Source organism: Erinaceus europaeus, chromosome 9 (genome assembly GCF_950295315.1).
Source record: "Erinaceus europaeus chromosome 9, mEriEur2.1, whole genome shotgun sequence".
Taxonomy (NCBI): domain Eukaryota; kingdom Metazoa; phylum Chordata; class Mammalia; order Eulipotyphla; family Erinaceidae; genus Erinaceus; species Erinaceus europaeus.
In genome coordinates, this window is record NC_080170.1 from 32,915,491 (window position 1) to 32,939,298 (window position 23,808).

The 23,808-nt window shown below is 40.9% G+C and overlaps 1 protein-coding gene and 1 pseudogene across 2 annotated transcripts in view; both read left to right on the forward strand.

The window, feature by feature from the left end:
- Positions 1-23,808, forward strand: part of VEPH1 (ventricular zone expressed PH domain containing 1) — a 227,620-nt gene that overhangs the window by 153,785 nt on the left and 50,027 nt on the right. For both annotated transcript variants that reach the window (XM_007521067.3, XM_060197602.1), the window contains 2 exons: positions 11,201-11,340; positions 13,405-13,539. In XM_007521067.3, coding sequence (XP_007521129.2) covers positions 11,201-11,340; positions 13,405-13,539 — 275 coding nt within the window. The remainder of the gene's footprint in view (positions 1-11,200; positions 11,341-13,404; positions 13,540-23,808) is intronic.
- On the forward strand, positions 17,254-17,902 carry LOC103111754 (peptidyl-prolyl cis-trans isomerase FKBP1A-like; annotated as a pseudogene).

Consider the following 23,808-nt stretch of genomic DNA (forward strand, 5'->3'; position numbering starts at 1 on the left):
ACAAAGTATATCATAAGCACAGAAGACAGGAGTAGATAAACAACTAGCTAGCAGAGAATGTTGGCCTCATCCAGGGTTCCTCGTACAACCCTCACTGTTGTCCTTGCTGGGCAAGACCTCTGCATCATCCAGTTCCAGAAGGGTACCATTCACAGTGTGCCATGAAGTGACTCCCTTGGACTCATGCAGCAAAAAGCCCTGTGACCCTGCAGATAAGATCTAAAGTCATATGTGCAAGGATGAAGTTTGCAGGCAAGCAGAGCTCTGGAGTAACTACAATTTTTTTTTTTTTTTTGCCTCCAGGGTTATCGCTGGGGCTCAGTGCCTGCACTACAAATCTGCTGCTCCTGGAGGCCATTTTTCCCCTTTTGTTGCCCTTGTTTATCAGTGTTGTTGTTGCTCTTGTTGTTGTCATTGTTGTTGGATAGGACAGAGAGAAATGGAGATAGATGGGGAAGACAGGGGGAGAAAAAGATAGACACCTGCTTTACCACCTATGAAGTGACTCCCCTGCAGGTGGGGAGCCGGGGGGGCTCAAACCAGGATCCTTCCTCCGGTCCCTGCACTTTGCGCAACGTGCGCTTAACCCGCTTTGCTACCGCCCAGCCCCCATAACTACAATTCTTGACAGCATGATACCATGGGCATGGTTCCAGAGTAGCCCACTCACGTAGACATAGAGAGATCCAACAGGTGGGCCAGTGTTAAGATGGGAGAGTCCTGGCAGCTCTGGGCAGCGTTCAGAATCAGCTCTCATTCCAGCAAAGAGATTGTGTGGATGCCATCAGTTGGAGAAATGTGAGGACCATGGCATACTGCTCGGGTGCCTATCTCTACTCATCTCAGCCCACACTGTGTCTACGCAAGTGGCTGTGATATTGACAGAGCTTCTGGTTATCTACCAGGTCTGCTTGCCTCAGTTCCAGAAGCCTGCTACCCTACAGATACTTTTATCTACAATAAATGACTATGTTAGTCTCTTCAGAAGCACTTCTGGAAACAGCACCATTCAGATTCTGGGAGAGCCCCCTCCTTACTTGTCACACCAACTCTTCTGATGCTGTTCTCTATATTTGAGGGCCCAACCCAGGATTCAGCATCAATGAAGAGTTTCCTTGTCGAGCTTTGCCATACAGAACACCCCCAGATTATTTGTTGTTGTGAATTCATGAAAATGAAAAATCTGAAGTCCCAAGCTAGCAGTTTCCTCTCAGAAAACTTTCTCTGAGCAAGGTGCAAGTTGCTGATGCTATTGTGATTCCATCCTGACTTCCCTGGGCAAACAACCTCACAAATGTGTCTTGAAACCTTACTGCTTCCGAACCCTAACCCACTAGAGAAAGGTAGAAACAGACTGGGGGTACAGATTCATCTGCCAATGTCCATATCCAGTGGAGAAGCAACTACAGAATCCAGAACTCTTACTTTCTGCACCCCAAAAATCATTTTGATCCATACTCCCAGTAGGGGAGAAATGATAGGGGGAAGATGACTAGAGGGCTCCATCAGGAGCCAGGGAGAGAGAGAGAGGAGGAAAAAGGGAGGGAAATTTGATGTGATAATAGGTATATGCATGACTTAGAATGGAAGAGAAGATGAGAACTTAAAAATTTAAAAGGTCAAATATGTACAAATATAGACAGATGGTTATAGAAATAATAGTTGATCCATATCTGCAACCTTGGCGAACTGCTATAGCTTCCAGTGGAGGGATTAGGGATCCAGAACTCTGATGGTGGGAATGGTGTGGAGTTGTACCTATCTTGTAATTTTGTAAATCAGTATTAAATCACTAATAATTAATTAACTAGTTAATTAATGTTTGGGCCACTTGTAAGACTCTGAGTTAGAGATACCTCCCACACTGGCTATCCTATTTTAAAGTCCCTTTCACAAGAGGGGGCTCTCAGCCGGACAGAGATATTGACAATGAGGCCTTTGCCAATGTGGGAAACACTCATTCGTCTTGAAATGAAGCCACAGTGATAAGTTTATGAGACAAATAAACTGTAACCATCTCATGCTTTCCAATGTTTCTGAATCTCTAGATTTGAAAGAAAAGAACACCTTTCTCAGTTGGCTCTCTTATATTCCTGTCTTACAAGAGAGTGGGATTAGCACTCAGAATTCCTTCACCTCTGATACTTTATAATTTTTAAGGGTTTTTTTTTTAATCTTGGATAGAAATATCCAAAAATTGGGAGGGTAGAGGAGATAGAGAGGAAGAAAGAGAGATGCCTACAGTACTGCTTCACCACTGGCAAAGCTTTCCCCTGAAGGTGGGGACCTCAAACCCAGATCTTCGCACATTGTAACATATGCACTCAATGTGTACCCCACTTTATGATTTTAAAAAATATTTATTTATTCATTCCCTTTTGTTGCCTTTGTTGTTTTATTGTTGTAGTTATTATTGTTCTTGATGTCATCATTGTTGGATAGGACAGAGAGAAATGGAGAGAGGAGGGGAGATAGAGAGGGGGAGAGAAAGATAGACACCTGCAGACCTGCTTCACTGTTTATGAAGTGACTGACTCCCTGCAGGTGGGGAGTCGGAGGCTCAGGATCCTTATGCCGGTCCTTGGTGCTTTGCACCACATGCACTTAACCCGCTGCCTGACTCCCGACTTTATGATTTTAACTAGTACTTGACATAAGATTTTCTGCACAAAGCAAATATTTGAGATGCCAGAGATTCTGGTGGCAACAGGCAACTCCTGCAGCCTCTGTTGAATAAATGTCAATGAATCTCACCCCAAAGCTCAGGCTAGCCTGCAGAGCGTCAGGAAACAAGCCAATTGAAGCTGGAATAATTCAACTTCATTCACTCTGACTTTCCTCCCCAGTAGATCTTTCTGTCTCACCAGGGGACAAAATACACAAACAACTGTTTCAGATTTACAACCAGAAGGTTGAATTTCTAGAAGTTGAACCAGTAGCAACTAAATTGCCACTTTATGACACAGCTTTTTCTCTGGGGCAGTAGTATGGAAAGCAGGAGCAGAAATAATAAATTAAGTAGAAATAATATTTTTTTTAAAAAACATTGCTGCTTAATGTTAATTATCATGATTAGTTTTATCATAACTAGGCTTAAGATTGTGTAAGAATGATACAAGTTATAGGTGAATACAACTTAAAGGAAGCAACACACAAAACTGAGGTTTTCAAAGCTGTATTAACGTTTGTTCTGTCATATGTAAGGTTAACTTCTAGAGATACTTTTGTGATCATGACATTTTCTGCTGCTACATGCTTTCAAGTTTCCACAGCTGACTTTGTCTGAGGCCATTTCTTTTTCATGATTCATCCCCTGGTTGCTGTTCTTCCAGTTCAGGTGACTCCCACACCGGAACAGTAATGCCTTGAGTGGGGATTTCATGGCTCACTCATGTGGGCATCCCTCCCAGAAGGGAGTAGGAATGCACCTCATAACTCATCCAGTTGTAAATCCAAATCAAAACCACAGTCAAACCCCCCAAAAGTCAACAAACCTACATAGCATGTAAATGAAAGTAATGCCCAGTTAATAATAATAAAATTTAGATAATAAATAGTGCCGAAGTAATGTGAAAGTATACCCCTGACATCTTATAATTTTGCATACTGCTGTTAAATCTCTACTATTCAAATCATTTTTAAAATGGATAAGTATAAATTAAATTCCTCTTTGGCTTCAACTGAATGCTAAATAACCTAACATCTTTGAGGTTTGCATTCTTCTTCTAAACCAGAAATGTCTCCATCATAGGATTGACTATTAAATGGCAATATGTAGTATCCAACATAGTAGAGTCAACCAACCAAAGCCAGCAAGCAAGTTTTTCCTAATTCTGCTCCCCAAAAAAGGCTCTCACTTAACACTTTGAATGCAGCACAATATCTAGCCTGTCCTCTGATCCCACTTCTGTAATTAGTATCACAAGCTTTAGTACTCATGACTGGAGTCTTAGAACTTGGGTGACTTAGATGGGTTAAGCACTTTTAGATCTTTCTTGCTACAACTTCTCTTGTGTCCCCTGAGAAAGTGTTTTTTTCAGTTGTGTAAAATTTCCTTTCAGTCTGCACTTCTCTTCATATGTCTCCTTATGTGGTGCAATCCATCCCAGCTCTTAGGAACATCTTACCAAGAAGGGGAAGGCTAAGTAGGGAAGGCAAAAGACACAAGAAGGCAAAAGAGAAAAACATGTATGTTGACCACTACAAATATTTTTTAAACATTTTTTATTATCTTTATTGGATAGAGACAGCCAGAAATTGAGAGGAATGGGGAGATAGGGAAAGAGACACCTGCAGCCCTGCTTCACCACTCGTGAAGCTTTCCCTCTGTGGGTGGAGACTGGGGGCTTGAACCCAGGACCTTGAGCACTGTAACATGTGTACTTAACCAGGTGCACCACAACCCAGTCCCTCAACCACTACAAATATTAGTCCTGTTGCAGAGTAGGTTAGTGATATGCCACTTTTTTTGGATAGGACAGTGAGAAGTCAAGAGAGGAGGGGAAGATAGAGAGGGGAAGAGAAAGACAGACACCTGCAGGCCTGCTTCACTGCTTGTGAAGCGACCCCCCTGTATGTGGGGGGCTGGGGTCTTGAACTGGGATCCTTCCGCTGGTCCTTGCGCTTCACACCATGTGCGCTTAGCCCGCTGCACTACTGCTCGACCCCCAAGTCTCTGCTTTAACCAATATAAATATTTCTTTGGTATATGACTTTTTTTCTTTTTCTCTTTCAGAATTTATTTGTCTATTTACTTATTATTACAGCACTGCTCAGCTCTAGTTTCTGGAGGCAGCAGGGATCGAGGCTGGAACCTCAAAGCCTTAGGCATGAAAGTCCTTTGCATAACCTCTAGGATATCTCCCCATCCCAACTTCTTTCTTTCTTAAATTATGCAGGCAATACCTGAATATAAAATATAAGGAGAAGGGGTTGGGCGGTATCGCAGTGGTTTAAATGCACGTGGCGCAATGCACAAGAACTGGCATAAGGATCCCGGTTTCAGTCCCCGGCACCCCACCTGCAGGGGGTCGCTTCACAGGCGGTGAAGCAGGTCTGCAGGTGTCTATCCTTCTCTTGCCCTGTCTCCCCCCTCTCTACATTTCTCTCTTTCCTATCCAACAACAATGACATCAATGACAATAATAATAATAACCACAACAACGATAAAACAAAAGGGAAAGGGGAAAAAAAAAAAGCCTCCAGGAGCAGTTGATTTGTGGTGCAGGCACCGAGCCCCAGCAATAATCCTGGAGGCAAAAAATAAAATAAAATAAAATAAAATAAAGTAAAATATAAGGAGAGAATTCAAAAAATATAATAGTCAAGTAAAACGGCTGTACTTCCCATACTGAAGCCGTCTTCTCAACCCAGAAATAATGAGTCAGTGGCTGATGTCTCACCTTACAGACCTTTCCTTCATGCATTTATATAAATAAATGTGTTGTGGATGTCAGTAAGTGTTGTACCCCATATAGTGCACATGTTACTATGTACAAAAAAAAAACGAGTTTAAACTCTCAGCTCTATTTGTGGCACCACATATATCAGAATGAGGCTCTAGCTTCTACTACCCCTCCCCCACCTCTCATATCTCATATAAGAGAAATAAAATACATCTTTAAGAAATAAGTAAAGCAGGGCCAGGCAGTGGTACACCTGGTTAAGCACACACATTACAATGCACAAGCACTCAGATTCAAGCCCCTGGTTCCCACCTGCAGGGGGAAATCTTCACAAGTGGTGAAGCAGGCCTGCAGGTGTCTATCTTTCTCTCCCCCTCTCCGTCTTCCCCTCCTTTCTTTATTTCTCACTGTCCTATCCAAAAAAAAAAAAAAAAAGTGGCATATCACTAGCCTACTCTGCAACAGCACTAATATTCGTAGTGAAGCAGTACTGCAGGGGCCTCTCTCTGTCTCTCCCCACCTCTTGTCCATCCCCTCTCAATTTCTCTCTGTCTCTATCCAATAATCAAATAAAAATTTTTTAATGTGGACATCCTTGATAACAAAAAAAAAGGTAAAGCAATCATAAAAGAACTTTATTTCTTTCTCCTAAAAATTCACGACAAAAGCATCTGTCACGCCTCTTAAAACTGGCTGGAATGTTTTCCCTTAGAAGCAAACTTAGCAGAGTACTTGTGCTCTGGGGTGTTCAAGTGATATGGTTTGGGGCAAGCTGCTTAGAAGCGACCAGGTATTTCTCAAACAATAATGCCATAGAGTTTAGTCAAAATGAATCTGAGTCTTCTTTCCCATTACTTTCCTGCCCTCATTTTTCAAATGAGTTTATTCTTCAGAGCTCATTAGCTCAACAACTCACATTTTCTGTATTTTTATCAGTGATTTAATATTGATTTGCAAAATTATATAACAGAGGTATCATTCCACACCTTTCCCACCACCAGAGTTCTGAGTTCCCACCTCCCCCCATTGGAAACTGCATTAGTTCTCCCACGATCACAGATATAAGTTGACTATTATTTCTATAACTGTCTATCTATACTTATATATATTGCCCATTTTTTCCTATGGTCCTTTTTTCTCTTTCTTTCTAAGTCACACCTACTACCTTTCAGTGTCCTTCCATTTTTTTTTTCCTCTTGTCTCTCTGGGTTCTGCTGGAGTTGGAGTTCAGAGCCCTCTGGTCATCTTCACCCAACATTTACTCCTCTAGGAGTAGGGCCCAAAATTCTTTATGGGATGCAAAAGGTGGAAGGTCTGGTTTCTGTAATTGCTTCTCCACTGGGCATGGGCAACAACTCACATTTCTAAGCACTTACTAAAGAACCAAGCCCTGAAAATCCATAATGATTAAGACAACGTCTCTTGAAAAGTATCTGATATTGGGAGTTGGGCGGTAGTGCAGCGGGTTAAGCACACGTGACACCAAGCGCAAGTGGCACCAAGCACAAGGGCCGGCATAAGGATCCCGGTTCGAGTCCCCACCTACAGGGGTGTTATTTCACAAGCGGTAAAGCAGGTCTGTAGGTGTCTATCTTTCTCTCCCCCTCTCTGTCTTCCCCTCCTCTCTCCATTTCTCTCTGACCTATCCAACAACGACTACAACAATAATTACAACAATAAAAACCAACTAAGGCAACAAAAGGGAATAAATAAATAAATAAATATTTTTAAATTATCTGATATTATTTCAAACATATTTCAGAAACTCATATTTGCTTTTGACAATCTCATATGTTTTCCCTTGAAAAATCTATTCTCGGGAGTTGGGCGGTAGCGCACGTGGCGCAAAGCGCAAGGATCGACATAAGGATCCCAGTTCAAGCCCCCAGCTCCCCACCTGCAGGGGAGTCGCTTCACAGGCGGTGAAGCAGGTCTGCAGGTGTCTATCTTTCTCTCCCCCTCTCTGTCTTCCCCTCCTCTCTCCATTTCTCTCTCTCCTATCCAACAACAACGATGTCAATAATAACTATAACAATAAAAAACAACTAAGGCAACAAAAGGGAATAAATAAATATTAAAAAAAATTTTTAAAGAAAAATCTATTCTTCTCTTTCCTACATCAGAATTATGAAATAAGTGTTAAATCTATTCTAAACTTCAGTATAGATGAGGCAAGGGGTAAAGTTTTAGTCTAAGATAACAATATATTTTGCAGATCCTATGGAATTACAGTTTGCTAGGTGGTCCACTCTGACTTGTGATGGATTCTTCCTTTCTTTTCCCCATAGAAGGAAACAAAATTAACTTAAAGTGATGAGTTTGTTCTGTACACCCCCACCCAAACTGTAATTTATAGTTAACTTCAAAAGCACGCTTTGTTTTACCAACTTTGGGAAAACTCTCATCAAACAAATTACCAGTTTCATTTCCTCCTACATTTTTTTACAGTTCACTTTAGAATCTTTATACAGCTAAATCGTTATACTCTCATCAGACAAATTACCAGTTTCATTTCCTCTACCTTTTTTTTACAGCTCACTTTAGAATCTCTATACAGGTGCTTTTATTTACTCATTCTGTGTTGGCATTTTGAATGCCATGTCTTTGAAATAAATCAAAGGAAAACTACATGAGGGATGGCAGGAATGGCTTTTTGGTTCCTGTCTGGCTGGTGTCCAGGAGAAGGAAATCTCTCATCGAGCTTGTTGCCACCTCTCCTCTGTTCTGTGTGGGAAGCAAGTCCTGGAGGCAGCTCTGCTATGAGTCTTTGAGACTTAGTTCCTCATGGCCTCTAATAGTGCTTCACTGAGTCAGCATTCCAGGGTTAAAAGTGTACTTTCTAATATGGCTGCTCCTAAATTAATTAAGCATAGAATTACCATATAACCTGGCAATTCCTCTTCTGAGTATTTACCCAAAATGACTGAAAATTTATTTCAATTCAGTCTGAAAGAGTTATTTTTGCATCCCTGCTTATGTTAGCACTATTCACAATGACCAAGAGGTGGAAACAACACAGATGTACAATGGAAAATTAATCAGCCTTAAAAAAAGAGTAAGATGGGAGTCGGGCGGTAGCGCAGCGGGTTAAGCGCAGGTGGCGCAAAGCACGAGGACCAGCGTAAGGATCCCTGTTCAAGACCTCTGCTCCCCACCTACAGGGGAGTCGCTTCACAATCGGTGAAGCAAGTCTGCAGGTGTCTATCTTTCTCTCCCCCTCTCTGTCTTCCTTTCCTCTCTCCATTTCTCTCTGTCCTATCCAACAATGATGACATCAATAACAACAATAATAACTGCAACAATAATAAAAAAAAGAGCAAGATGCCGATATATCCTAGTACATAAATGAACATTGAAGACATTGTGCTAAGTAAGGTAATTCAGATACAAATGACAAATACTATATATTCTACTTATATAACACATGTAAGAGTATCAAATTCATAGAGACAGAAAATAATACTTGCCAGGGACTGAGAGAGTTACAGCTTTCGCGCAGGGAAGATGAAGAAATTCTGGGGGTGGATGGTGGTGTCAGTTGTATATTATGTGAATATACTTACTGCTACATACGTGTATGCCTTTAATGGTTAATACAATGATTTTCATGTGATATGTATTTTACCACACACACACACACACACACACACACACACACACACACACACACAAAACCCTTACCTCCTAGAATGCACAATATAGGAGAGAAAGATAATAACCAAGTAAAACATGCAACACTGTAAATCAGTTTTGGGTCCACCCCTATTTCAGTGATAAGAAGACAAGGTAGAGAAATAAGGTACTAAGATCCTGTCTGCTATGCTGGAAAAAGAATGAACTCTGAACCTTAATTCAAATTCAAACTCTGTTGCTAACTGGAAATTTGACCTTCAGGTTCCCTCTTCTATAAATAGAGAGTAGCAAGACCTAGTTGGTAAGAGTTAAATGTGATCTGTTTCAATCACACTTAAATACAAACTTAGGAGTCAGTGAAAATTCCCTTCCTGCTAAGTCCCAGAAAACACCTCCTCTAAATATGTGGCTTACTTACAAGTTATGTTCAATGTGTAAATTCTTTCAGTAGAACAATTTCAACAAAGATGTTGCTCTGCTTGAGTTTTTAATAAATAATTCTAGAAATTTATCCTGGAAATGGAGAAGACTGGCTCAATTGTAAAACCTGGGAAATAAGCCAGATACATTTATTTGACCCAAATTTAGCTGAGGAAGAAGTTTCAAAATGTTAGAATGGTGAAGAATTCAAAATAAGAACTAAATTCTTTTTCCAAGACATAAAGCCAATTTTTTCCATTTTCACTAGCTATAAAAAAAATCAAAGCCATATTCTGTTTTCTGACTTAAAAGGCACTTATCTCTAAATTAAAAAGTGTATCTTATATTTTTTAAAAGGTAGATCACATATAAATGACCAGCCTGGAAAGTGAGTTAGAAGAGCCTAGTCTAATAAGAAGAATGTTATGTTTTTCAGGTCCAAAATAAATATTTAGTAAAAATAGACACACAAATAATCACAGAACCTCAAAGAAATTTAAGTTAACAATACACACTCTTCCTTTAGCTGATTTCACAGCTTTCCCCACCTCTAGGGAACTCTCATTCATTGTTTGTTTTTTTTCCAAGCTTTTTTAAAATTTGTGATTAATAGTGGTTTACAGAATTATAAGGTATAGTTCCACGCCTCACCCACCACCAAATTTCTGTGCCCCCACTCTCTCACCACAATTCTCACAAAGTCTTAAGACAGTTTATTTATTACTTCTGGGTTGGGAAAGGTTCTCTGTTTTGTTTCGTTTTGTTTTGTTTTGTTTTGTTTTGTTTTGTTTTGTTTTGGGCAAGTTTGTGTGTTTTAGTTCTCTAGATTTTGAATATGAGTGACACCACCCAGTAGTTGTCTTTTATCTCTTTACTTATTTCATTAAACATAATCACCTCTAGTTCCATAGAATTTGTCCCAAAGGACATGATATCATCCTTTGTGATTGCAGAGCATATTTCCATGGAGTCTATATCCCATAACTTTTTTAGCCAGTCATCTGTTGATGGGCATCGAGCTTACTTCCTTTCTTTGGGTATGGTGAATAATGCAACTGTGAGCATAAGGGTCTCACCCATTATTGTGGTTGTTGTGTCTTTTTGTTATCGGTTTTTGTTTGTTGCTTACCAAAGCCCTTCTCAACTCTGACATATAGTGGTGCAGGGGATTGGACCTGGATTATCGGAGCCTCAAATAAGAAAATCTTTTAGCCCCACCTGCAGGGCATTTGCTTCACAAGTGGTGAAGCTGTTCTGCATTTGTCTATCTTTCTCCCCCCACCCCATCCTCCCCTCCTCAATCAATTTCTCTCTGTCCTGTTGAACCACAATGACAACAACAACAATAAACAACAAGGGCAACAAAAAGGAAAAAAAGGAGTCATGGACTTGTAGCGCGGGCACTGGGCCCCAGCGATAACCCTGGAGGATATAGATAGATAGATAGATAGATAGATAGATAGATAGATAGATAGATAGATAGATATAGATATACAATTCTGCTATCTCCCCCACCCTTATCCACTGTTGATTAAAGCAAGAGAAAGAGAGAGAATAAAACTTGTTTTAATCTCCTTACTTTAAATCCAAATTCCATGCAGTGGAGCCACTTCTAAATACAGTTGTTTGGAGTTAATAGTGCACAGACTAGACAGGGAAGTATTCGCAAAGGTGTTTGTGTGTTGAGGTGTAAAGTGCAACTCTGGGAAGAACCTAATGGCTCCTGCTATGTGTGTTTCCAGATTCTGTCAGGAGCTGTGTGGCAAAGTTGTTCTTCACCTGCTCCCTGAAGGGGCATTACTGCCTCTACAGCAAATCCAGTTTCATTCTCATTAGCCCAGAGCCTCAGCCGTGGATCCAGATCATGTTTCTATTCCAACAGGTGTGTATAACTCCCGTCCACTACGCTCCTTAGTGAATTGGTGGGGTGTGAGTTTATAGTCTATCTACTAACTCATTTGTTCTTTGGCCAAAGTTTATATGCAGATTCCAGAAATACATGCACACTTCATTAAGAATTTTTTACTTCAAGGCCAGTGAGATAGCTCACCTGGGGGACTGCCTGCTTTACCATGTGAGCAACCTAGATTTGTTTGTATCCACAGCACACCACGTGGGAGCACTGGGGCACTGGGGCAGCTGCAGTGCTGTGGTGACTTCCCCTTTCTCTTAACCTCTCCCTCTGTCTCTCTATATGTACATCTGAAAAATTTTTCCCAGAGTAGTGAGGTCACATAAGTGCAAGGTTCCAGCAACACCAATAAATAAATAACCCTTTGAAAGTTTTATTTTAATTAACTTAAGTGAAATATATGTCACTGTGGTGCCTTTTCATGAACAGTCCGATTGTTTAAAACTTGAGAGCTCTAAGAATATCCACCCCGTATACATTTTAGGATTTAAAGTGTTCAATCCCCCACAACCTACCTACTCCCACTCTTGATATTTGAGTAATTACATAATGAACTGTTAGGGCCAGGTGGAGGCACACCTTGTTGAGTGCACATGTTGCAACACACAAGGACTTGGGTTCAAGCCCCTCAGTCCCCTCCTACAGGAGGAAAGCTTCACAAGTGGTGAAGCAGTGCTGCAGGTGTCTCTCTGTCTCCCTCTGTATATTCTTCTTCCTCTCAATTTCTGGCTGTCTGTATCATATAAATAAAGATATTTTAAAAATTAAGCATGATGAACTATTACCTAATTTCTATTGTACATGATTTTCTCTTTATCAAGATGATACTTGTACTCAAGTCCATTTACTGCTAATTTAATATTTCAATTCTCAGACCTTTGAAGAAAACATGAATATGCTGAGTGGTGTTGCACCTGGTTTAGTGCACATGTTACCATGCATAAGACCCAGGTTCAAGCCCCTGGTCCCCACTTGCAGGGAGGAAGCTTTACAAGTGTTGAAGCAGTGCCACAAGTGTCTCTCTTTCTCTTTGTCTCTCTCTGTCTCTCATTTCCCTCTTTTCTCAATTTCTCTGTCTCTAATTTATTTATTTAAAAAAGAAAAAATGAACACATTAAGTAACAAACTTTGAAAATGATGGAGGTGAACACTTATAGAAAGTTAGCTTATTTACAGAGAGCATTTCTCAACTAGCTTGAAAACCCTACTTCATAACTTTAATTTTTCATTAAAAAATTGAAAGCCTGATGTTACAGTGTACAAGGACCCAAGTTTAAGCCCCTGGTTCTCACCTGCAGTGGGGAAGCTTCACAAGCAGTGAGGCAGGGCTGCAGGTGTCTCTCTATCTCTCTTCATCTCTATCTCCCCCTCACCTCTTTATTTCTCTATCAGCTAAATAAATAAAATATTTTAAAAGGTTAAAAGCCTGAAACACATATTTTTAAATATTTATTTATTGTGGGATTAATGTTTTATAGTCAACAGTAAATATAATGGTTTTTACATGCATAACATTTCTCAGTTTTTCACATAATGATACAACCCCCTCTAAGTCCTCTGCCATCATGTTCCAGGACCTGAATCCTCTCCCCCACTCACCATACAATCTTTTACTTTTGGTGCAATACACCAGCTCCAGTCCAAGTTCTACTTAGTGTTCTGAAACATATCTATATGTTAGATCTTTTTAGTGAATTTCTTTGTTATTTTATTGACTTTTAAAAAACTTTTATTATCTTTGTTTGGTAAAGACAGCCAGAGAAATTGAGAGGAGAAGGAGACAGAGAGACAAAGACAGAGAGACAGACACCTGCAGCACTGCTTTACCAGCCATGAAGATTTCCCCCTGCAGGTGGGGACTGGGGACTTGAACCCCCCCAGTCCTTGTGCATTGTAACATGTGCACTCAACCAGGTGCACCACCACCTGGTCCTGATTTTATTCACATTTAAGCTAAGCTAGTATTCAAGACGGTGTTCAACAGAGATATCATCTGATGGCATTGCTGGGATAAGAGAATGTTGTGTCTTCCAGAGTCTGCTTCCTGAGCCCCTGTCCATACAGAGCCACTCCGTGCAGCCCCTCCGAGCTCTGTGGGAGAAAACACAGGTAGAGGGAGCTCACAGCTTCGAAACGGCCATGACTGAGTCCATGTTCCCACAGCAGAAGGTAAAGACTTCTTTCCCAGGACATGTGCTTTTAAACTGAGATTTAAGGTTAGCTTGAAAGAACTTGCTTTTTCTTAACAGTTCAGTTTTTTTTTTTCTTTGCCTCATTATATCATTTTTTAAATGCTTCTAAGTGATGGTTTTTTGAGTGGTATGGTTACAAATTGGGCTGAGTGACATGGTAGACACAGTTATCCATTTTGTTAAGCAAATAATTTTGTTAAATGATCCTTTGTGGAGAGCAAGGTAAACCAGCTCAATTACAGACAAAGAAGACAGAAAGAGAGGAGATTATGACTACTCACAGGTCTTCAAGGGACCAGAAAGGCCACACAACAGGTGCAGAGAGGCAGGACCTGGGGCCTGGGCCTTTCTTTGAACCTGGAGATGGACTACTTTTCGGTTCTCAGGCTAAAGACAGATTGGTCAATTCAAACAAAACAAAAAACATCAACAACAACAAGAAAAAAAAAAACAGAGTTTGTTTAGGCCCCCTGGTGTCTTATCTGTGGGACCCAAGGAGATCTTGAGGGGCAGAGGAAATTATTCATCAGAAAGACTAGAGGAAGTTACACCAGAAACTTATATCTGCATGTGGCTTGGTGGGCTTTTTGTTGTTACTGAACTGAGGTGACATTGGTTTATATCACTGTATAGACGCCAAAGAGTGCATACTCACTCCTCTTCAAAAGTAAATTGTCAACCAGTCCCACCACAGTAGCCCCTATGTTCTTCCACCACAGCTTCTTGGAAGGTCCCCCTTCCATGTACCCTCCTCCCAACTCCAACAACCTGTGGTCTGTGGTCTGAAGCCAAGGGTTAGTTTTGGATTTGTTTTATTTGTTCCCCAGCTTTGTTTCTGTATATTCCACATATGAGGGAGATGATCTGGTATTTGCCTTCCTCCTTTTGACTTATTTCACTTAGCATGATCACCTCCAGTTCCATCTATAGTGTCACAAAGGATAAGGTTTCATTTATTCTTAGAGCTGAGTGATATCCTGTTGAGAATGTGCACCGTGTCTTCTTCATCTGTGTGGCTCTCATTGGGCACCTGGGTTGTTTTCCTGTCTTATCAATTATCTTCAGTGCTGCAGTGAACTAGGAGTACACATGTCCTTTCAAAAGAGTGTTTTATAGTCTCCAGACAGATAATTAGAAGAGGAATTTCTGGATCATATGCTAAGTTATTTTTTAGTATCTTGAGAAACCTCCATACTGACTTCCAAAGAGGCTGGACTAGTTTACATTTCTACCAACAGTGTACAAAGGTTTCTTTGTCACCACACCCTCGCCAACACTTTCTGTGTATGGACTTTATGATAGAAGACATTCTCACAGCGTGAGGTGAAGGCTCCTTGTGGTTTTGATTTGAGTTTCCCGAATAAGTGATGACAAATATGTTTTCATGTGCCTGTTGGCCATCTGTATGTCTTTTTTTGGAGAAATATTTACTCAGCTCTTCTGCTTTGTGAGCTATTTATAAAGGGGGAGGGATCATTAAGGGCTGGGCGGTAGTACAGAGGGTTAAGAACACATGACACAAAGCACAAGGACCAGCTTAAGGATCCCGGTTCACACCCCCAGGTCCTCACCTTCAGAGGGTTCACTTTGCAAGTGGTGAAGCAGGTCTGCAGGTGTCTATCTTTCTCTCCCCTCCCCCCGTCTCCTCCTTCTCTCTCGATTTCTCTCCCTGTTTTATCCAGCAGCAACAAAAGCTATAACAACAATAACAAGGACAACAAAACAGGAAAAATGGCCTCCAGGAGCAGTGGATTCACAGTGCAGGTACCAAAGAGCCCCAGCAGTAACCCTGGAGGCAATAAAAGGGGGGAATTATTTATTTTCATGAAAGAGGAGGAGGAGAGAGAGAGAGAGAAAAAAAGAGAAAGAGAGAGAGAGAGAAGGTCAAAGCACTGCTTAACTCTGACACATGGGGATGCCAGGGATTAAATCTGGGACCTAGGCAGCTCAAATATGAAAGTATGTGCTGAAGTGTGCTATCTTTCAGGCCTTGCTCTGTGAACTTTTATCTAGAGTGTATACTTACATGAGGGATCAGATATCCATTTAAGCCTTTACTGGTCCCTTAGCCAAACAGAATGAATGTCCAGATGGCAGTGCCCTGAAGCAGCTGAGCTCAACTCTTGACACCCTCTGAACCTATTAACTGACATCGATCTGCCCATGCACAGTTGTATAAAACTCACTCATGGTGTGAAACAGAAGTAGATATTTAGCATCTTACACCTTACAAGGGGCCAAGGACGTAGCAGCTCTGTCATAGAGACAGGACTTGCATGTGTAGGGTCCCAAGTTCAGCCACCACCACATATGACAGAGTGGTGCTCTGAACTCCTTCCCTCCATTCCTCCTTCTTGCTTCTTCCTTCCTTTTTTTCTCCCATTCTTTCTCTCTTTCTTCCTGTTGTTCTTCCTGTCTATTTATCTATCTCTTTCTTTTGTTAATAAGAGAACTAATTAAATACAGTCAGGAGCAGGTAGTGGCTCACTTGGTAAAGTACACATATTACCATTTATGGAGAAACCAGGTTTGAGGCCCTGGTCCTTCATGAGTAGTGGAGCAGTGCTGCAGGTGTCTCTCGTCTCTGTCTCTCACACTGTCCATGAGAAAGGAAAGAAAATGGCCACCAAGAATGGTAGAACCCTGCAGACACTGAGCCCCAGTGGTAACCCTGGTGGCTAAATAAATATAATCATAAAAAAAGCACCTTACAAGAACATGGACTGTGAGCTCTAGGATTAAAAGACAAAGAGGGAACTGGGTCCTTGAGTGCTTTTCACATCTTCCCTCCACATTTAATTGTCTTCTGTAATCACCACAGAAAAAGAAAATAAAGGCAGGTAGGAGGGGAGGGCGCCTGGGGATAACTGGGAACTCTGCGCAGGCAGGAGCATCTTGGGACACGACTAGAGACAGAGCATCTGAGGAGTGTGGGGGCAGGACATACCCTCTGAGACAAGGATAACTGAGATTTCCTGAGCAGGCCACCAAACCAGGAAAGGACCAAAATGTGAACCCTCACCCACTAATGGATAGAGTGAAACTGGAGATAGACATGGAGCGATGCTGTCAAATTCACCCACAGAAAAGAGAGGAAAAGTGGGTGAGGCAGTACTCTGATTAAGCAGAAAAATGAAGACCTGAACCACAAGTTGGAGAAAGAAGATGATCAAAGAAATAGTAAGGATGTAGAAGCAACAGAACCTAGTAAGGAAAATAGAAGAATCAAGACCAAGTGAATGATGGCATCATCCTGAAACAGAGGACCAGAAAGAAGGCAACTGTGAAAGAGAAAGAAAGATAATGTGTTTAGTTTACATCTTTTGAGTTTGAGCTGTGTACATAATCTAGTAGTGATATTTAGTAGTTGAGACAAACACTGTGGACCTCAAAAAGAACACCCTGGTGGGGCCAGGCAGTGGTGCAGTGGTTAAGCACACATATTACCAAGCACAAGGACCCAGGTTTGGGCCCCTCCTCCCTACCTGCAAGGGGTCCACTAGTGGTGAAACAGGTCTGCAGGTATCTATCTTTTTTTCTCTGGTTTATACAATACAAGGTTTATTAGAGTGAAACAGGTAAAAGTCAAAATAAGCATTTATCATCAAGGGTTAAGAGTACGCTAGGTCCATAAAGTCTGAATATAGTTATCAAAAGTTTAGTACCATAAGATAAACAATTATCAACCAAGATGCCTCCAGGTCCGCGCTCGGTCCTCTTGGCCAGTGGCGCTGCCCACCCAGTGGCCACCACCACTGCCATAGGAGTGCAGGTGGAAACCATCTCCCCCAGAGGAGGGCACACCTTCCCAAAGCACGCATCTTCCCGAAACGCGGCCAGACCTGCGTGGTGCACTACACGGGGATGCTTGAAGATGGAAAGGAATTTGATTCCTCCTGGGACAGAAACAAGCCCTTCAAGTTTATGCTAGGCAAGCAGGAAGTGATCCGGGGCTGGGAAGGAGGAGTTGCCCAGATGAGTGTGGGTCAGCGAGCCAAACTGATTATCTCTCCAGATTATGCATATGGTTCTACTGGCCACCCTGGCATCATCCCACGAAATGCCACTCTCGTCTTTGATGTGAAACGTCTAAAATTGGAATGACAGGAATGACTTCCTCATTTAGCTCTCTGCTCTGGGATGTGCCGTGGAGGGATCTGGTGCCTCCAGAAGTATACATGTGAACCCGTGAAAAGCTTTTCTGGATGTTCCACTACATTATTTGTATAAACATCTACCCCAGCTGAATGTGTTCTACCACCCAGCTTTGCTCTTTCCCCTTCTCTTTGTGTGTGTGTTGACCTAAACTATATGCCATAAACCTCAGGTTACTCGTTTTATTTTGTTTTCACTTTGGGGTGAAAATTCAGTTTCAGTCTTTTGGATATCAGTTGCCAATTAAGTTTTAGTGACGTGTTAACAGCACAAGCAATGGGTTAACTTTAGGGTAGAAATTGGTATGGGGGGGTTGCAAGATTTTTTAAATTTTATTTTTGGGGGTGGGGTGGGGTGAATTTTTATCTATTATATATTAAAAACTCTTGTTGCTACGCTGCAAAGTCATAGCAGATATGAGGCGCTACTGAGGGCCAAATTACTCTCCAAGTTGAGAGATGTCCTTGGGTTGAATTAACTAAAGTTGGGGTGGAGGGAGCCTTTGCTTCTAGTGCCACCATCCACCATCTCCTTAAGCCCTCTGCCTTTTGGAAGCAGATTGTTTTCACTGCAGAAGTTGGACACTACAGGTATTTGTTCCCAGGCCAGTAGGGACTGCTGAAGTCTTGTTTGGCCTGATCTTTTTTTTTCTTTCATCCTGTGGTTTTTCTAATGGATAGTCAGGGTTTTTGTAATGTCATAGCTATCCAAACTTCAGTTCCTAAATTTTAAGAACTTTAATTGAAAGTTTAAATTGAAGGTGCTATTTGTAGACACTTAATACCCAATGAAAGCCCAGTCATCATGACAAATCCTTGAGTGTTCTCTTAAGAAAATGATGCTAGTCATCACAGCTTCGGCATCTCCTGTTTTTGATGCTCTGGTCTCCTGCCAATCTCACTTTCTTGGCTTTTTCTTCCTCCCCTCTCACTCCTTTGCTGTCCTGTGTAGTGATTTGGTGAGAGGAATTATTGCTGCCTACCTTCCCCCCCTCCCTTGCACTACATATGAGTTTCAAGTTTTATTATTGCAATAAAAGTGCTTTATGCTGGCTTTTCTAAAAAAAAAAAAAAAGATAAACAATTATCAGCTCTGGTAAAGGTAAAGAGGTCTAAAAGTTTACTGGCTATCAGAGTCACACGTGTTCAGTTCCCAGGAGAAGTAGCCATGGCAGGATACCTGGCATACCTCCATCGAGATGCATCTGACCAGGAGAAGCAGCAGCAGCCAAAGAGAGAGCTGCAGCTATCTATCTTTCTCTCCCCATTCTTTCTCAATTTCTCTTTGTCCTATCTAATAAAAATTAGGGGGGAAAGAAGGAGAAGAAGGAGGAGGAGAAGGAGAAGAAAATGACCACCAAGAGTGGTGGATTTGTAGTGCCGGCACCAAGCCCCAGCAACGATAACCCTAGTGCTAAAAATTTTTTTTAAAAAAAGAAAGAAAGAAAATAAAAGAAAAAGTAATTTAAGATGCTGCCTGAGTATATGATTTGGGACATGTAAGTCACAGTAGTAGATTGGATCACTCAGAAAGAATATGTAAGATATAAGAAGAGAGAATGGCTATGGAGCTCTCCTTAGTAAATATTACCAACTTCTCTAAACCTTTCCCATTCTCAAATATCCTGGTCATTCTTTGTAAAATAAATAAATAAATATAAGTACTTTTTAAAAAAAATTATCAGTGATGGAGAGAGTAGAGAGAGCCAGAGCATCACTCTGACACAAGCTATGCCGAGGGCCAAACTCAGGACCTCATGTTTCTAAATCCAGAGCTCTAGTTATTACACCTCCCAGGCTGTTATTCTGGTCACCCTTTCTTTATCTTCTGGAATGTCCAGTAATAAGCATTGAATGCTTATTGAGCAACCCAGAAGTCCTAGAAAAAGTATGCTCATGGCCTCATAAGCATACAAATAGTAAGGGAATCCAAAGTACATGCCAGTAACAAATTAATTGTGAACCACGATATTGTGAAACTAACCCAAGTCCCCCTCAAGTGTTGCAGGTTGTAAAAGAATGGGAAATGGTGTGATTAACCAGAAGTCTCTTTAGATGTCTGTAAAACTCTGAATATGTATCCAGCTATTGCAACACTATTTTTTGGCTTCAGTGTGAGAAGAAGCACAAGTGCTGTGTTACGCATAAAGCGAACGCCACAATTGTATCATTGTGAGTAGAATGAAAGTCTTTTCACTCAAATTCAAAACTGTTGCATCATGTTTTAAGACAATGCCTCAATATCTTATAAATTTTTCATTGTGAGCTGTATTTTAACTAGAGGCAGTGAGCAAATTAAAACCTGGCAGGCTGCTTTACATCCTAAGAGATTAAAAAAAAAATCTTGGCAAACCAGTTTTGTGCGTGCTTACAGTACACTTATTCATATCTCTTCTATTTCATTCCAATAAATGAACCTCTAGGGGGGAAATTAACTGAAAACCAAGATGTTTTCAGAATCTTAAATTTTATAAATTGGTTTATTCATAAGCAATAGAAAAAGTCCTGTGATATCTGGAATGTTCATTATGTGGCAAAGTTAACTGCCTGGGTATTTCCCGATCAAATTGATTTTTCTTCCATTTTTTATGAAGTGTTCTGCCCACTAAATACAAAAGAACTGTGAGGCTGGCTTAAGGTCTGCCTTATTTCCATCATATGTGCCAGTGTGCACACATTGATGATTTGAAAGTGATAGCCAGTTGTGATGCAGTCAGCAATGGAGCCATGTGAATACAGATCCACAGAGGGGGAAAAATTCCTGGGAAAGTGCCCGGGTCTTTGAATAGAAGGATCTAAATGGTTTGTTATTGCAACCCCTTTTACATAAAATCTTAGAGGTTTTATAGCTGGACCTCAGCAAATAGAAAACTATCCACTTCAAAACTGCACAAGGGCAAGGATTGCACCATGATTACTGTTGCATTTCCAGGATCTTGTGGTGCCTTGACTTATGGTTGGCTCTCCATGAACCAGTTGAAAAAAATAAATAAATGAATGCCATCACTTCTAGATGTCAAAGTTGAGAACAAATGACCTCTTAAAGATCACATAACTAGTTGATGGGAGCACTAAAGCATGAGGACGTGCTCTGGTGTCATCAGGACTGTCCTCACAATACTGATTTCTCCTCTACTTCAAGTACATAAGATGGTCATATTTCTCTGCCTCTTGAAGAAGTGCTTGGCCATGTGACTTGTTCTCATGGGATATGTATGACAAAAGTTATGTGACATCCTAGATGATCCAAAAATCCATTGTGGTGGTGGTTGATAGCATAATGGTTATTCAAAGAGACACTCATACTTGAGTCTCTGAAGTACCAGGTTCAGTCCCCTGCACCACCATAAGGCAGAACTGAACAGTGCCCTGGTTAAAAAAAAAAAAAAAAAAAAAAAAGATTATGAAAAGCCAGTGTGTAGTTCACTACCTCTCTCTCCCATCATGGTAACTTCAGAGTAAAAGTTGGTATTGAGTTGTCAGAAAGTGAACACAGCCCAGAATTCTGAGCTGGCTCATAGAGGATTGTTGCCATAGACAACCACCCAGACCCAACACACACTTTGCACATGGAAGAAGCAAAGATTTTCATCTGTTAAAGACTAACGTGTGGGTGCTAGTTATGGCAGCAATGCCTTTATACCTTGATTGACACACCTCATGAAGCAGTTAAGTATGCCAGTTCTAAAACAGAAATCATAAATGAATGGGACTAGACTTACAGACTGGGCAGTGGAGCACCCAGTGAAGTGCGCACATTGCCATGCTCAAGGACATGGGTACAAGACCCTGGTCTCCACCTGTAGGAGGAAGCTTCACAAACAGTGAAGCAATGCTACAGGTGTCTCTCTTTCTCTTTCCCCCTCCTGCTCACCTGTTTCTTTCTGTCTATATGGAGTGAAAAGGGGAAAAAGAAGAAGAAGTGGAGGAGGAGAACAAGAAGGGTGAATAGATTCAACTATATAAAAAGTTTACATTTCAGGAGTCGGGCCGTAGCACAGCGGGTTAAGTGCAAGTAGCATGAAGGGCAAAGACCGGCGTAAGGATCCCAATTCGAGCCTCTGGTTCTCCACCTACAGGAGAGTCGCTTCGCAGGCAGTAAAGCAGGTCTGCAGGTGTCTCTTTCTCTCCCCCTCTCTGTCTTCCTCTCCTCTCTCCATTTCTCTCTGTCCTATCCAACAATGATGACATCAATAACAACAACAATAATAACTACAACAATAAAAAACAAGGGCAACAAAAAAAGGAATAAGTAAATAAAATATTTTTTAAAAAATCTTTTTGAAAAGTTTACATTTCTGTTTGACAAAACTCAGGACGACAAAGTTTGAAAGCAAATACAGGCTGCAAAAAAGGAATGTGAAATATGTAAAACCTATGCAAGATTTTACAAATCAACAAGGAAGAAACAAAAAAAAAAAGAAAAATGGGCGAAGGACACAAACAGATAATTTACTAACAAGGAATGATAAGTGACAAAGTAGAAATTAGGAAAATGTCTTTTTAAAAAAATATTTTACTATAGTTATTTATTTATTTATTTATTGGATAGAGACAGCCATAAATCGAGAGGAAGGTAGAGGTAGAGAAGGAAACAGAGAGACACCTGTGAGCTTTCCCCCTGCAGGTGGGAACTGGGGGCTTGAACTTGGGTCCTTGTGCATTTTAACAAGGAAAATATCTTTAAACCCACTTCTTCTAGTGTTTGCCATTAAAATAATTATTCAGCACAGCATCACTAAGTCTTTGAAGTTATTATTTAAATTTTAAATAGTGAACCATTTTTCAATTATCTGGCTATCAAGAAAAAAATATTGTGACAATACAATCTTGACAAAAATGTGGGGGAAATGAGCATGTTCAGGCACCCTGCTATCTTACAATTCCATTCTTAAATGAAATACCCACACACCTGCACCAGGAGATGAGTACAGAGATACTGAGGGGCCAGGTGGTGGCGCACCTGCTTGAGCGCATATGTTACAGTGCGCATGAACCCAGGTTTGAGCCCCGGTCCCCACCTTTCTTTCTTCTTTGTATCTCCCCCTACCCTCTCAACTTCTGTCTGTCTTTATCCAATAAACAAAAATTTTCAAAATTTAAAAATAAATTTTAAAAGGGGGATTGGGTGGTTGCCCCGTGGGTTAAGCTTACCACACAGCTCAAAGCGTCAAGGACTGGCATGTGAAGATCCCGATTCGAGCCTCCGGCTCCCCACCTGCAGGGGAGTCGCTTCACAGGCAGTGAAGCAGGTCTGCAGGTGTCTATCTTTCTCTCCCCCTTTCTGTCTTCCCCTTCTCTCTCCATTTCTCTCTGTCCTATCCAACAATGACAACATCAACAACAATAATAACTACAATAAAAACAAGGGCAACAAAAGGGAATAAATAAATATTTAAAATAAATAAATAATATATTAACTGAGCATCTCTTGCACCACCAATCAATAGTAATACATCATTTACCATAGAAGAATAAACAAAAATATGGTCTAGTCATGCTATACAGGAAGCAAAGGTGAGCTAAATAAACCTATAAGTAATAACATGGAATAAACCTTGAAAACTTTGTGTTGTGTTAGCATAAGCAAATTGCAAAAATGTGAGTAGTATAATGGCTTGCATAAATTAAAGCACACTCAGCAGTCTTCATTATTTAAGGGCACATAGCTCTAGGACGGAAATATAAAATTATACTTAGAATCACACCTAATTCATGGTAGGATATTTCTGGAGAACAAGGAAGTGGAGGAAGAATGAGGGAACTGGGGCTGAGGAATAAACTAAGGAGAGTTCCATTTCATCTATAATTCTGGTTTCAAAAAGTCAAAAGCAAAACATAAGTGGATGTAAAGTTTTGTAGGCAAATACATTAGTATTAGCTACATGGAACTTTGTATCTGCTTTTCTTACTTTTTTAAAACTGAGGTTAGCAGATAGGTAGTACCTAAGAGTAGAGAACTGATAGCTCTGACTATAGAAAAACGGAAGTCGGGAATCGGGCGGTAGAGCAGAGGGTTAAGCGCACGTGGCGCGAAGCACAAGGACCTGCTTAAGGATCCAGGTTTCAGCCCCTCGGTCCCCACCTGCAGG